The sequence below is a fragment of the Gymnodraco acuticeps genome, unplaced genomic scaffold (genome assembly GCF_902827175.1).
Source record: "Gymnodraco acuticeps unplaced genomic scaffold, fGymAcu1.1, whole genome shotgun sequence".
Taxonomy (NCBI): domain Eukaryota; kingdom Metazoa; phylum Chordata; class Actinopteri; order Perciformes; family Bathydraconidae; genus Gymnodraco; species Gymnodraco acuticeps.
The window spans coordinates 39,648-55,859 of NW_022992148.1; the positions used below are offsets into that span (position 1 = coordinate 39,648).

At 44.0% G+C, this 16,212-nt stretch overlaps 1 protein-coding gene across 1 annotated transcript; it reads right to left on the reverse strand.

Moving 5' to 3' along the window:
• Positions 1-14,039: 14,039 nt before the first annotated feature.
• On the reverse strand, positions 14,040-15,809 carry LOC117538332 (integumentary mucin A.1-like). The gene is made up of 4 exons (XM_034203942.1): positions 15,643-15,809; positions 15,384-15,521; positions 15,182-15,300; positions 14,040-14,825 (listed from the first exon to the last, which is right to left on the reverse strand). The coding sequence occupies exons 2-4, from the start codon at positions 15,514-15,516 to the stop codon at positions 14,133-14,135; spliced, it is 945 nt and encodes a 314-aa protein (XP_034059833.1). The 5' UTR covers positions 15,517-15,521; positions 15,643-15,809; the 3' UTR covers positions 14,040-14,132.
• Between the last annotated feature and the right edge of the window lie 403 nt (positions 15,810-16,212).

Sequence of the window (16,212 nt, forward strand, 5' to 3'; positions counted from 1 at the left end):
CCCAAATGTCTTTCTTTTTGGTGTCTATATACGCCGGGATCCGGAGTCATGGATGATCCTGCGCTCCTCTGTCCTGGATCGCGAGCCCTGGATCTGGAGTCGTGGCTGTGGTCCTGGATCATAGGTCCTGGATGGATATCCTCGTGGATTCATCTTCCTATTATACACACATGCATTTCCAAACATTTGGACTACCTATGTTGCAAATGTATTATCTTTTCAATTTACACACAGCATCTATTGCACGTCTGTCCGTCCTGGGAGAGGGATCCCTCCTCTGTTGCTCTCCCTGAGGTTTCTCCCCATTTTCCCTTTAAACTGTGGGTTTTCTCCGGAAGTTTTTCCTTGTACGATGTGAGGGTCTAAGGACAGAGGGTGTCGTATTGTCATACTGATATTTTGTACAAACTGTAAAGTCCACTGAGACAAATGTAACATTTGTGATATTGGGCTATATAAATAAACATTGATTGATTGATTAAGGGAGGATACATCGGCATATATTGTGGAAACGGCATCTGAGCGTATTGAGTCATCTGAGTATGCGAGGCATCTGAGGGTTTTGAGGCATCCGAGGCAGTGCAGGAATTTTAGGAATTTGAGTCGCCTTTGCAGTTTTAGGCTTTGTGGTCGTTGCTGTTGTTGTCTCCGGCATCTTAGGGTATTCAGGCATCAGATAATTATATAGGAATTGTAGTCACCTTTGCAGTTGTAGGCCGTGTGGTCGTTGTCTCGGACATCTTAGGGTTTTGAGGCATCTGAGGGCATTCAGGAATCTGAGGGCATTCAGGAATCTGAGGGCATTCAGGAATCTGAGGGTATTGAGGAATCTGAGGGTATTCAGGAATCTGAGGGTATTCAGGAATCTGAGGGTATTCAGGAATCTGAGGGTATTCAGGAATCTGAGGGTATTCAGGAATCTGAGGGTATTCAGGAATCTGAGGGTATTCAGGAATCTGAAGGTGTTGAGGAATCTGAGGGTATTCAAGAATCTGAGGGTATTCAGGAATCTGAGGGTATTCAGGAATCTGAGGGTATTCAGGAATCTGAGGGTATTCAGGAATCTGAGGGTATTCAGGAATCTGAGGGTATTCAGGAATCTGAGGGTATTCAGGGATCTGAGGGTATTCAGGAATCTGAGGCAGTGCAGGAATTTTAGGAATTTGAGTCGCCTTTGCAGTTATAGGCCGTGTGGTTGTTGCTGTTGTTTTCTCGGGCATCCGAGGGTATTGAGAAATCCGAGGTACAGGGGAATGGGGGGAATTCGTTTTATAAGCAGGAGGTGCAGCAGGAGTTGCGGCAGGTTTGGAACACCAGAGAGAGACTGGAATTCCTTGCCAACGCATCGGGAGTACATAACTTCCACCCTTTGTGAGAAAAACATACAATTAGAAACCGCAAGGAATCACACAGACCTGTCAATGTTACAATCCGACTGTACAAGGCAAAAGATTAATCTCATGCTATATTTTCTAAATAGATCATCATGATGCAACATATTTGAATGTCGGTCCCCATTCAAAAAACATAGTTAATCAGTACATTTGAAAACAAGCAAAAAACAACTCGCATTTAAAAAGCTGAAAGCACATTTTCGCTTGAGATCAATATGATGCAGATTAAACATTTGATTTGGCTCTCGTTACACCATTCATGACTATAACAATTCACAGCACTAGCCATCGTTTTTTTAAACTCACTTCCTCACTCTTTAAATCAGTTTCACATTACCTCTTGAACCATGTTGCAGCCATCATAGGGAACCAACATTTCAAGTAGCCACAGGTAGCCACAGGTAGACGGGACCTGGGACAGAGGCATTGGAGGTGCATTTCCTGTGGGGTAAAAAAGTTCAGTTTTTATATCATTGGTAGAGATAAATCAAGTCTACATTTAGGATATTATGGCTATTGATTTACCTTGTTCTACCGCAAATTGTGATGCTCCTGGTTCCACCGCTCTGAACTTCAACTTGCCCGAACCACACTGCAGTTAGGGCGACATGCTCTTCCATGACTAGTCTTTGGGACTGGCGACTTGTGTTGGGCTCATCCAGCCTGAAGGCCAAAATAATATATATATATTTTTTTCTCAATAGTTTGTATACTTTAAAGAGAAGCAAAACAATTCAAGCAAAATAACAAACCCTTCAATACGTAAATCAAAACATTTTTACCTGCAGAGTCTGCTTGATAATCACCCTCATCCTCCACATAAGCGTTTGGGGATAACTTCTTGGTCCCGCCTGTGACTTGAAAATCAAGTCCTGACCCTTTTTCAAAAGCTCTCCCGAAAACAATTGTCCCCTCTTGGAACCCATTTGTTGTATCGGCATCTTTTCTCCCTTCTCGTCTTTCTGTTTTCTTCAGACGATAACAGTCTATAGTTTGCGCAAAATAACACGTCAGAATAACAGCTGCAGCCAGGTAAACACCAGTGCCTTTTCTCTTGCGTATCATCCTGTTGCACATGACTGCTGGTAATGTGAGGAGATGAGATAACTTTCTTTGCCGCAACTATTTGAGCATCAGCAGGTGTTGTGACAACCAATACAGCTGTGATAGGTGCTCATAGGATTCCCATTCTGTAAAATCAAACTCACTTTTTTTTTTTTTTGTCTTTTTTTATTAGAAAATTCACAATTCAATATTTACAATTTGCACATGTGGTTTCACGGTGGCCCTGCATTTAAAACAATCAAACATAATAGTCATGCATAACATGACAAAATAAAATAAATAAACTGAATGCAATTAGCCAAAAGAAAAGATTGCCAAAAAACCATTGGATCTTACTTGAACGACCAATCATAGTAAATGATAATACAAAAACAGAATACGAGAAACAAAACACAGCAAACCGGCAATCATTTATATAAAACATACTTTACGTTTTTCACGTTTCACCCTACACATGTTTTCCAACACTGTCATACTTAAACACCAGTCTGTCATTGTCTTCAACCTCCACCAGAGTGCACCCATCCACAAAACACTCCAGAAAAGCGTCCTTTTCTAGGTACACATATGCCATCTGAACGTCCTTGCTTAAAATCCTCTTAAATACGTCCCAAGCGTCTACCTTTCTGTTACCATTATGGGCCAAGTCTCTCCTAAGTTTTACAGCATACCGGGCATGGCTCAGCACATAGTTACAGAGATTCACATTGGGACCTTTCACTCCCCCAGTCACCCCAAACAGCCACAACTCCTTCCATACCAGCGTTTTTAATATTCTATCCCCCCAACACTTTTCAATTAGCCCTTTCAACCGTTCAAAATACACCTTCAGTTCTCCACATTCAAAAAATGCATGCATACACGTTTCCACCATTACCTTACACACATCACACTCTTTCTTCACCGTGATATTAAACCTGCTTATGATCAAATTGTTGTACACCCTATTGTGACGAAACATAAAATCAAAATGCTCACATTCAATGCTGTTCCATTTCACCCTTAAATTACCCCATACCTTCCGCCCATCAAACTTTTCACAAACATTTCCCCACACACGCTCAGAAGCAGGTCTTCTTATTTTACCACCCCTCAGCATTTTGTAAATCACCCTCGTGTTAACTTTCTCCATTTTAACACGAGCATCCCCTTCCCCCACATACATTTCTGCCACGCTCTCTCCACTTTTTGTCGCCTCACATTCAACCATTCTCACCCACTCCACAGGTAAACCCTTTTTCACCCTCTCCAAGATTTCTTCCGCCGTTCTCAAAGGCATACTCCCCCCTCTACCCCTCACCTCATCCACTATCACCTGTGCCCCCATGAACCCCGGCACAAACTCATACACCAGATCCCTTATGTTTCTAATTCCCGCCCTCCACATTTGGAGATCAAATACAGGACTCTTCTGCACCGTGATCATATGGTTCATAAAAATAGGCTGATTCCTCACTTGCTCAACATTCACACACTCGTGCTTTACCCCTTTCAGAAACTCCCCCCATGCTAATAGCGCATCCCTGTGGTACTCCGACACACTGCTCAGCATTTATTTTCTTAAAGCCATGAACACCGCGCTGTCACCACAGCCTCCACACTTATTGATGGCTTCTTTTAAAAATACCTTCCACGCATGATCTTTTTTTTTTTCCCCCTTGTCACCAACATATTTTAACATCATTTTAACCCTTAGCGCCTTCTTTTTCCTTTCCACGTTGATCAGCTTCATCCCTCCATCCCTGTACTCGTTCTCCATTACCTCCCTAGCAATTCTAACGCCCTTCCCCTCCCACAAAAACTCATTTATTGCCATGTCTATTTCTTTATGAACCTTTTCAGGCATTTCCATGACAGTCATGATGTAGACTAATCTGCTCACTATGAGCCCATTTATCACCACTACCTTCCCTCTTAACTTGAAATGCCTCATCTTCCAAAACTTTAGCGTTTTCTTCATTCTGTTGATGATTCCCTCATATTGCTCATCCCTCCCTTCCATTTCCTTTATACCCAAATTAACACCCAGCACCTTAAAATAATCTTTCCTTTCCTTGAGCCCTATTCCTGTCCTATCCACTCCTTCCTCACCTATATACATTACCTCTGATTTGTCTATATTTATCTTTGCCCCTGACGCCCTGCCATACTGCTGCACTACTTCTAACACTTCCCTCACACTGTCCCCATCTCTGACCGTTACCGTGGTATCATCTGCATACTGCTACAGGAGACTGGTCTGTCCCCCGGTATCTCCACCCCTCTAATGTTTTTGTTCTGTATTAGCATTGTGGCTAATGGTTCAGCTGACAAGGCATACAACATGGAGGAGAGAGGACATCCCTGCCTGACCGACCTCCCTAACCTAAACACATTTGTAACAATCCCATTTATTTTAACGCAACTCACCGCCCGACTATATAATCTTTTGATCCAGCCCACCAATTTAACTCCAAAACCTGCTTTCCCTAACACTCTATATAAATACTGATGATTAACCCGATCAAACGCTTTATTTAAATCAAGACTCATTACTATGCCCCCCTTCCTCCCCTTCATGTGTTTAATAGTATCCCTGATGCTGCTTGTCGTGTTACTTATATCCCTCCCCGGTACACTATACGCCTGAGTCCCACCCACCACCGTTTTAATTACCCTCTTTATTCTATTCCCTAACACCCTCGCCAATATTTTGTAGTCATTGTTAAGCATGCTTAACGGCCTATAGTTTTCTAATCTGTCCCTATCACCCTTTTTGTAAATGATGCTTATAACCCCCGTTGCCATACTTGCCGGCAGGTCATCCTCCTCCTCAATGTGTTTGAACACCCTGTGCAGCACCGGTACCAACATTTCCTTAAACGTGATGTAAAATTCTGCTGTTAACCCATCTGACCCTGCACTCTTATTTCTACCCAACCCTCCTATTGCTTGATCTATTTCTCCTGTACCTATCTCTCCCTCACACATCTCTCTATCATTATCATCAAAAGCTTTATCCATACTGTCTATCGCCGTCTCTACACTCTCTCTATCTGCCTTAAATAATTCCCTGTAGAACTCCTCCACTCTTTCTGCTATCCCTACTAAATCTGTTATTTTCCTACCATCCTTTCCCTCAACCTGTTTTAAATATTTGTTTTCCTGCTTAATTTTTTCCAAACTCAGAAAGTAACCAGTACACCTTTCCCCCTCCATTGCATTCTTTGCCCTGCTTCTAACAATCGCCCCCCTGCATTTCCCCCTCTCTATACCCTCTAGCTCATCTTTGATCCTCGTGTATCTCCCTAAATCTCTCCCTGTCTATCCTTGCTGCCTCTTTCGCCAACTCTCCCCTCACCCTTTCCTCCCTTCTTCTCTCAAACATATGTTTCCCCTTACTGTGTTTTATGCTTATTCTCTTGATCTCCTCTTTTAACTCCCCCCACCACACTAATATATCATTGTCCCTTGTATCACCCCCCCTTCCTTATACATTCTCTCACCCTTTTTTTATACACCTCATCATTCAGTAGTTTTGCATTCAAGCACCACATTCCCCCGCCTCTCCCATTCACCTTCAGCCCCATCCTGAGACTAAGAACCATATGATCACTCAACGCTGTGGTCCTATATTCAATCTTTCCAATCTTTTCATTAACAGCTTCCGAGCACAGAGCTAAATCAATCCTGCTCTGCATTAGTTTATCTTTCACCACTCGTCTCCAGGAAGATTCTCTTACATCCGGATTTCTTTCTCTCCACACATCTATCAACCCATTCTCATTCATTATTTTTTTTGAGTGCCACCCTCGAGGAGTCGCTAATAAACCGAGCACCCTCGGGCGCATCCAACCTTCCACACCGCACATTGAAGTCTCCCACAATCAAACAGTTGCCCCCACATTTACCCTCCAACCCCTCAAAGAAAATTCTTCTCTCCCTCTTTATGTTTGGTGCATACACATTTATCAACCTAAACGTGTCCCCCATGTATTCATACTGCACCCCAATCATCCTCCCTTCACCATCATCCTTCCTTACATTCTTCACATCCCCCGAATTGATAAGTATCGCCACCCCTCTAGCATGCTCACTCCCATTATTTGCAAACACTTCGCCCTTCCACTCCTTTTTAACCTCATCCACACTCTCCCCATCCCAATGTGTTTCCTGCAGACATATAATGCTGGCCTCACACAGACTTAGCGCCCGGCTTCTTCTGAGCTTACTTTTTAGACCATTACCGTTTAGGGATGAGATCGTTGCCATCAAAAGGAATGTTATTATTATACACGTCCTTTGCATCATTACCTTTTACTGGTTTCTTTCCCGAGCTCCCCCTCTGTCGAACCCGCTCTCCTTTTCTCCACCTCCCTCGCCTTGTCCGCTTTGTGTCTAGCAATCAGCCCGGCGTTCTCCGCTGAGGTCTTCTTCTCCTCCTCGCACCTGCTTCTCCTCTTGCCCTGGCCCTTCTGCTCCTCGTTTGGGCTTCCGAAGACCTTGCCGCCCCCAGGGTCCTCCGACAGCTCTCCCTCCTCCATTCCGGAAGCCTCCGAGGCGTCTTCCACCTCTACAGGACCCCGAACCTTCTTTCCCCCGCCGCTGCTCCCTTCGGCACCTCTGCTGCTCCTGTCGGCACCCCTGCTGCTCCCGTCGGCGCCTCTGCTGCTCCCTTCGGCGCCTCTGCTGCTTCCGTCGGCGCCTCTGCTGCTTCCGTCGGCGCCTCTGCTGCTTCCGTCGGCGCCTCTGCTGCTTCCGTCGGCGCCTCCGCCGCCCTGCCTGGCACTTTTTTTGCTCTTTCCCACCTTTGGTGATTTCTCCTCCATCACCGAAGCCTCCGAGATGTCGTCCACCACTGGACCTTCATCTTCGCTGCTTATCTCATCATGGGGTCTTTTCTTTGTCCCCTCTGCCTCGTCGTCTTCCTCCTTGTCTTCCTCCTTGTCTTCCTCCTTGTCGTCTTCCTCCTTGTCGTTTTCCTTCTTGTCGTTTTCCTCCTCTTCTCCCTCCTTGTCATCTTCCTCCTTTCTCTCTTTCCTCTCTCTCTCCGCTCTCTCAGCTCCATACCTGCACTCCTTGGCATAATGCCCTTGCTCATTACACCTGTGGCACTTAAAGTCTGGGCATTCTCTAAAGATGTGACCCGGCTTTATGCATAACCTGCACACTGGAACCTGGCCATTGTGCAGGACCCGGAAGTATTCCGCACCCTTCACCGTGTCGAACTTCGTGGAGTACGGCAGAGAGCGGACCTTATTGTTGAATCTCACTCTAAGGAACCTGGTGCCGTCTGCAATGTCCGAGTCTGGCCACACTCTTTTTTTAATGTCCGAGATGGGCTTAACTCCCCACTCCTCAAGCCTATTTAGTAACGTTTTATCCAGCAAGTACACTGGCAGATGCAGGAACGAGACGGTCACATCAGTGCTCATAATGTTTTTTGCATGTACCGCGACCCCGTTCACTCTCAGCCCCTCCATTAGTTTCATTTTCCCCAGGATTGTCCTCATCGTCACTTCATATTGTTCCCCCGTCACCCTACATCCATCCACTGTCCCGCACTGTTTCTGTATCCCTTTTAGCATGTCCATCATAGACAGTGCACCTTCCACTACTACTTCCACAGTTAATTCCACACTGTACCTTGCTTTCTCCCTCTGCCCCTCTTTTCCTTCCTCTCCCGCTTTCTTGCCTTGTTCTTCTTTGTCGTTGTCCTTCCCTTCGTTCGCTTTATCACTTGCCCTTCCTCCTTCCATTTTCGGCACCTCAGCAGTCCTGTTCACTCCAGCCGCTGTTGCCATCAGAACACTCGCCGCACCAGATCACAGCACCGGGTGGGAGGAGCCCAAACGGCGTGCTCCGGGCCGTATCCCGTTGTTATGCTGTCGGTTGAAGCCCCGCCGCGGACTGAAGCCAATCGTATTTTCACTTACTCTTCCTGCTAACGTTGCACTGAACCGTCTCGGGAGATCACTGTGAGCGTGCAGACAAGCGAAAATCAAACTCACTGCGGGTGGAGAGCACTTGGCAATGAAGCATGAGACAGGGCTTTTAATACTGGCACTTATTACCACCAGGCAGCCAATCAACAAGGCAGGTGCAGCCTCAGCTAATGCTTGCACCTGTGTTCAATTAGCTTGCAACAGGTGGGCCTCGTTAAGACTTGTCTAACGTCTACAAAGTAAGCCCTGTATATTGATCTTGTAGATCGGGGGTTCCCAATACGTCGATCGCAAAGGTAGTGTGGGTAGATCGCATTGGCATTGAAGCGCAAAGGCGGCGCACCTTTATGCGCTTAAGAGGCGCTATTGGTGTAATTGCTCCAGTTTCTCCGCCGCTGTGAGGTTCCGGCGCTCGCAGTTCACTAGCACGGTTGGTTTCAAAGGCATACCAACTATTACAAATCCAATCCAATCCACTTTATTTGTATAGCACATATTAAAAACAGAGGGTTTACAAAAGTGCTTCACACCAAACATAACATTAAAATAATATAACATTATAATAAAATATAATATTACAATAATAGATGAAAGGCACACATGAGAAAAGATAAAAGGATAAAAAGCACACATAGGAATGAATACACGGTACATAAAGGCTATGGACATAATAAAAGCATACAAATCGATAAAACATTGCTCAGACTGACTCAAAAGCGAGGGAAAAGAGGTGGGTCTTTAGGCGAGACTTCAAAGTTTGGAGGGTGGGCGACAATTTGACATGGGGGGGCAGGTCGATCCAGAGCCTGGGGGCTACCGCTGAGAAGGCTCGATATACAAACTGTTCAACCTACAGAGATGACAAAAAGTGTTCTTCCAAATACAAAAAGCCTCTGTATACGCTGTCTCGCAAACACCTTGGTTGGTTTTAGGGACTACCAGCAGCAGCTGAAGCAAAATGAAGTCACAAGAATGATAGAGACATAACAATACAGTATTTATTTGGGAATGGCTAATATACTTGTTGATGGCCAAACATTTCATAGAAGTAACACAACTCTGCTCACATTTCAGGGTTTTCTTTGACTTAGCCTACTTAAGAGGGAAAATATCTTTCAATATAAAATTATTTTTACGATAAGCTTCTTAACAATTACTATCATGTTTACACAACAGTAGACTAAATACAACTCATATGATGTAATTAGGACACTTATAAAATAGAAAAACATATTTTCTATATTGCTCCAATACTTTAAATGTAGATTAGAGGGTTGTGTTGATAAAACACAAGAACAGCCAAAGAGAATGGAAAGAAAACGTGGAAATATACCAAGAATGTGTACACATCCTCAATGGCTAACCTATTGTATTTAAAAGATGTTCTCACCTCAAGTATTCTTAATAGAAGACATTCCCCATTGTTATTTTCCCCAACTTGACAGGAAAGGGGAAAAAACGAGAAATTAATTATTTCCCCCAAATCTTTATTCACGAAGCGGTATACAAGTTGTATTCAAAAGTATACAAACAACTTTGCACAAGCTTGAGAATGCAAAGCCCATTAAGTCCTTTCAGAGTTCAAATAAAAATATCCCCCGATTCTTCATAATTTTGTGTAATGTATCATACGGTTTGATTTCGATAAACCAATGAATGCAAGGGAAGAGTCTGACTATTTTGATTTGTTAATCTACATTGACCCACAATTATATGTATAATGCTTTCCCTTATTTAGAAGACAACATATCTTCACATCAAGGAAAGTCAATCAGACGGTAACGGGATGGTCAGTGTCCCAGCCTGACTTGGACCAGAGATGTCATTTCATGGTTAGATCCATAATTTGAAAGAAACAATACACAGGTGTTAAGGACACCCTGTATGATAAAAGGTTTTGCTTCTATCATTTTTGAAATTTCACTTGAATGGTTAAGGATCTCACCTGTGAAGTCATTTTTAGTTGTATAAAGGCTACTTTTATAATATAACATCTACATGTGTAGTTTGAACACTTATGACCTAGTGTTTGACCAAATATTTAGTAATGCTTACAAAACCAAAAAGAGACAAATGCTGAAGGTTCAATGTTTTGCAGAACTGCCCAAAGTTGTAAATGCTCCATTTCAGAGTTGGTGTATGTAATGAGTGAAGCCAGCGTCCCTCACACAGCAGATGTTACTTATTTTAGGAAAGGACATGATGGAACTTTACCTTAGACTGAAATACGTTTTCAAAAAAACAACCATTTTAAAGCTTGTTCACACAAGGAAAGCTAGTGTGAACACAAAATGTTCCAATTCAAAACCTAAGAAATGGTTGATGCCACCATGTGGACACAAAGCCACACTATGACAACACTTCAAATGCTAAACATTAATTACATTTATAAATGTAGGAATTTAAAGTGTGCACTTTAAGTTTAAGCACAATTTTTCTGTTTAAATTAAATGTCATTTTCTCAATATGGACTGTTCACTCATTCACAAACCAAATGAGACTTCTTGAAGAGCCTGGAATAAAGAGTCTCTTGGGTACTTGAAGGTTAACAAAAGCACAAACTGGAAAGCGTCTCTGTTCAAAACTTTTATTACAACTGTTTAAGTAAGGTAGCGTGGAGGAGGAAAAGGAGGCAGCATTGGTATGGCAAGTGAACATGGGGATGAAAAGGAGGACGGGGTGCCGGAGTGGGCGGGTGATCTGGTTTCACAGTGGTAGTTGGAGTGGTTGTCGGCTGAGTGGCTGGATATTGGGGATAGGGAGGGATCATAGGGTAAAGATGATAGTAAGGCATAGATCAGGCATCCTCAAACTACGGACTCCGGTCCGGATCCGGACCGAACCACCACTGTCTCCGGACTCTGAGCAAATTATACTTTTCATATGTATTATCTCTCTGTATTATATGTGAGACATCGCCACAACGCATTCGCAACGAGTCAAAATTCTCCGCTATGTCCACTGCAAACAGCGCTCTGCATGTCTGACTGTTCCACTGTGTGTGTCAACGCTTTGGTCCAATCACATTCAGCATCCAGTCAGCGTCCCCCCCACCCCCAAACAATCTGCGAATCAGAGGCACAGTAGGGCGGGTCTTCGCGGACTGCGGGTGGGAAACATGTGTGTGTCTCTTTCAACCTGTCTAAGTCAGAGCGAGAATTAAAAAAAAAAAATTCAGAGCGAGAGTTAACAGCTCATCTAGTTCCATCTGTACTGTAGCTAGTAGCCTAGTTTCACCTACCGGGGTGGCAACTGACACCCTACAAATAGGCCTTGCCACCCCAGTTGGCAGCTTTGTTTTGAAAGAAAAGTTGTGGCTCATCGGACATTTATGAGAGAAAAGTCTCTAATGTCCGAGTGCAAATGAATGCAGCACAAGATGCACGTCATGTAACCCCTCCCCCGGTCCTGGCGCGAGCGTGGACATACGATTGGCGGCGATTTCATTTTGAACTGGACGGCGAAAACCAGAAGCATTCGGACCCAAGCGCTGAAGGAATGAGGTATTTGCGGTCTACAATGACAGAGAAGAGACTGTCAGTTTGGCTGTACTCAGCATTGAATCAAAACGCACTGAAGCTGTTGATCTTAATACGTTTGTGAGGCGTTTTGCTGAACAAAATGGTAATCGCCGCATTCAGCTGTAATAGACATGTCAACTTGATGCTCTGCTCACGGATGAGCATACACAACTGTTAAGATGATGACCTTAGTGTGTAAATATATTTTTTTCTTTGAGGGGGTCTGCCCCCAAAAAACTGTTTTAAGTCCTGAGAAAGTCAAATCAGACGGTGTGTAAAACTACACTGCCCAGCCAAAAAAAAGTAACCACTTTGATTTAACTAGGCCAGTAGGTAAGGACTTTCCACTGGATAATAACTGAAGTATAAAAGAATGCATGACTGAAGTGATGGACACCATGTTGAAGGCAAACACAAAGAGGAAATAACAGGTCAAAGCAAATCTCCCTCTCAGATTCCACAGCAACCAGAAGAACATAAATACTGGCTGGTGATTTGATTCATCAGCTTTGTGATGGAATAAAAAATGCACAGTGCATTTCCTTAGCTGTGGGTGAGTCCACTGACACCACTGACAATGCTCAGTTGCTGGTGTTTGTGAGTTGTTATGATGAGGCAAAGGGGGAGTTTGTTGAAGATGTGTTGGGCCTGACGAACCTCAGTGGACGCACAAGGGGGAATACATTTATAAAGCAATAATGGGAATGCTGAATGAAAGAGGGTGCAGCTGCCTTTATTCATAACTGTGCAGCTCTTACTCTGCGACTCTGAGGGGTCAAGCACAGACACAATAACAATGAAAACGGCTGCATACAGATTATTTTTGTTTTTGCAACCTTGTGTTAAGAATCTTGTTGCAATTGTTTAAAAGTTTAAATGACCGTAATAAACGGACCTTTGTCTTATTGAAACATTTATTTTGGACCTTTAAGATTTGTATTTGAGTACCCCTGGCATAGATGGTGGAAGCTGCAATGAGGGATTTGTAGCCTTTGGTTTAGTTGTAGTTGGTGTTGTCGCCGCAGTAGGTTTTGGCTTTGTAGCTGGATATTTGGGAGGATAAAGAGGATTAAGGGAGGATACATCGGCATATATTGTGGAAACGGCATTTGAGCGTATTGAGTCATCTGAGTATTTGAGGCATCCGAGGGTTTTGAGGTATCGGAGGCAGTGCAGGAATTTTAGGAATTTGAGTCGCCTTTGCAGTTTTAGGGCTTTGTGGTCGTTGCTGTTGTTGTCTCCGGCATCTTAGGGTATTCAGGCATCGGCTAATTATATAGGAATTGTAGTCACCTTTGCAGTTGTAGGCTGTGTGGTCGTTGTCTCGGACATCTTAGGGTTTTGAGGCATCTGAGGGCATTCAGGAATCTGAGGGTATTCAGGAATCTGAGGGTATTCAGGAATCTGAGGGTATTGAGGAATCTGAGGGTATTGAGGAATCTGAGGGTATTGAGGAATCTGAGGGTATTGAGGAATCTGAGGGTATTGAGGAATCTGAGGGTATTGAGGAATCTGAGGGTATTGAGGAATCTGAGGGTATTCAGGAATCTGAGGCAGTGCAGGAATTTTAGGAATTTGAGTCGCCTTTGCAGTTTTAGGCCGTGTGGTCGTTGCTGTTGTTTTCTCGGGCATCTTAGGGTATTGAGGAACCTGAGGGTATTGAGGGTATTGAGGAATCTGAGGGTATTGAGGAACCTGAGGGTATTGAGGGTATTGAGGAATCTGAGGGTATTGAGGAATCTGAGGGTATTGAGGAATCTGAGGGTATTGAGGAATCTGAGTGTATTGAGGAATCTGAGGGTATTGAGGCATCTCAGGGTATTGAGGCATCTCAGGGTATTGAGGCATCTCAGGGTATTGAGGCATCTCAGGGTATTGAGGCATCTCAGGGTATTGAGGCATCTCAGGGTATTGAGGCATCTCAGGGTATTGAGTGCATCTCAGGGTATTGAGGCATCTCAGGGTATTGAGGCATCTCAGGGTATTGAGGCATCTCAGGGTATTGAGGCATCTGAGGGTATTGAGGAATCTGAGGGTATTGAGGAATCTGAGGGTATTGAGGAATCTGAGGGTGTTGAGGCATCTGAGGGTGTTGAGGCATCTGAGGGTATTCAGGAATCTGAGGGTATTGAGGAATCTGAGGGTATTCAGGAATCTGAGGGTGTTGAGGAATCTGAGGGTGTTGAGGAATCTGAGGGTGTTGAGGCATCTCAGGGTATTGAGGCATCTCAGGGTATTGAGGCATCTGAGGGTATTGAGGCATCTGAGGGTATTGAGGAATATGAGGGGTATTGAGGAATTTGAGATGCCTTTGCAGTTATAGGCCGTGTGGTCGTTGCTGTTGTTGTCTCCGGCATCTTAGGGTATTGAGGAATTTGAGATGCCTTTGCAGTTATAGGCCGTGTGGTCGCTGTTGTTGTCTCCAGCATCTTAGGGTATTGAGGAATTTGAGATGCCTTTGCAGTTATAGGCCGTGTGGTCGTTGCTGTTGTTGTCTCCGGCATCTTAGGGTATTGAGGAATTTGAGTCGCCTTTGCAGTTATAGGCCGTGTGGGCGTTGCTGTTGTTTTCTCGGGCATCTTAGGGTTTTGAGGCATCTGAGGGTATTGAGGAATCTGAGGGTATTGAGGAATCTGAGGGTATTGAGGAATCTGACGGTATTGAGGAATTTGAGTCGCCTTTGCAGTTATAGGCCGTGTGGTTGTTGCTGTTGTTTTCTCGGGCATCTGAGGGTATTGAGGCATCCGAGGGTATTGAGGCATCCGAGGGTATTGAGACATCCGAGGTACAGGGGAATGGGGGGAATTCGTTTTGGAAGCAGGAGGTGCAGCAGGAGTTGCGGCAGGAGGTGCGGCAGGTTTGGAACACCAGAGAGAGACTGGAATTCCTTGCCAACGCATCGGGAGTACATAACTTCCACCCTTTGGGAGAAAAACATACAATTAGAAACAGCAAGGAATCACACAGACCTGTCAATTTTACAATCCGACTGTACAAGGCAAAAGATTAATCTCATGCTATATTTTCTAAATATGATGCAACATATTTGAATGTCGGTTCCCATCCAAAAAAACATAGTTAATCACTACATCTGAAAGCAAGCAAAAAACAACTCTCATTTGAAAAGCTGAAAACACATTTTCGCTTGAGACCAATATGATGCAGATTAAACATTTGATTTGGCTCTCGTTACACCATTCATGACTATAACAATTCACAGCACTAGCCATCGTTTTTTAAACTCACTTCCTCACTCTTTAAATCAGTTTCACATTACCTCTTGAACCATGTTGCAGCCATCATAGGGAACCAACATTTCAAGTGCATGCGAGTTCCTCTGCATGCTGTAGCCACAGGTAGACGGGACCTGTGACAGAGGCATTGGAGGTGCATTTCCTGTGGGGTAAAAAAGTTCAGTTTTATATCATTGGTAGAGATAAATCAAGTCTACATTTAGGATATTATGGCTATTGATTTACCTTGTTCTACCGCAAATTGTGATGCTCCTGGTTCCACCGCTCTGAACTTCAACTTGCCCAAACCACACTGCAGTGAGGGCGACATGCTCTTCCATGACGAGTCTTTGGGACTGGCGACTTGTGTTGGGCTCATCCAGCCTGAAGGCCAATATAATATATATATATTTATTTTTTTCAATAGTTTGTATACTTTAAAGAGAAGCAAAACAATTCAAGCAAAATAACAAACCCTTCAATACGTAAATCAAAACATTTTTACCTGCAGAGTCTGCTTGATAATCACCCTCATCCTCCACATAAGCGTTTGGGGATGACTTCTTGGTCCCGCCTGTGACTTGAAAATCAAATCCTGACCCTTTTTCAAAAGCTCTCCCGAAAACAATTGTCCCCTCTTGGAACCCATTTGTTGTATCGGCATCTTTTCTCCTTCTCGTCTTTCTGTTTTCTTCAGACGATAACAGTCTATAGTTTGCGCAAAATAACATGTCAGAATAACAGCTGCAGCCAGGTAAACACCAGTGCCTTTTCTCTTGCGTATCATCCTGTTGCACATGACTGCTGGTAATGTGAGGAGATGAGATAACTTTCTTTGCCGCAACTATTTGAGCATCAGCAGGTGCTGTGACAACCAATACAGCTGTGATAGGTGCTCATAGGATTCCCATTCTGTAAAATCAAACTCACTGCAGGTGGAGAGCACTTGGCAATGAAGCATGAGACAGGGCTTTTAATACTGGCACTTATTACCACCAGGCAGCCAATCAACAAGGCAGGTGCAGCCTCAGCTATGCTTGCACCTGTGTTCAATTAGCTTGCAACAGGTGGGCCT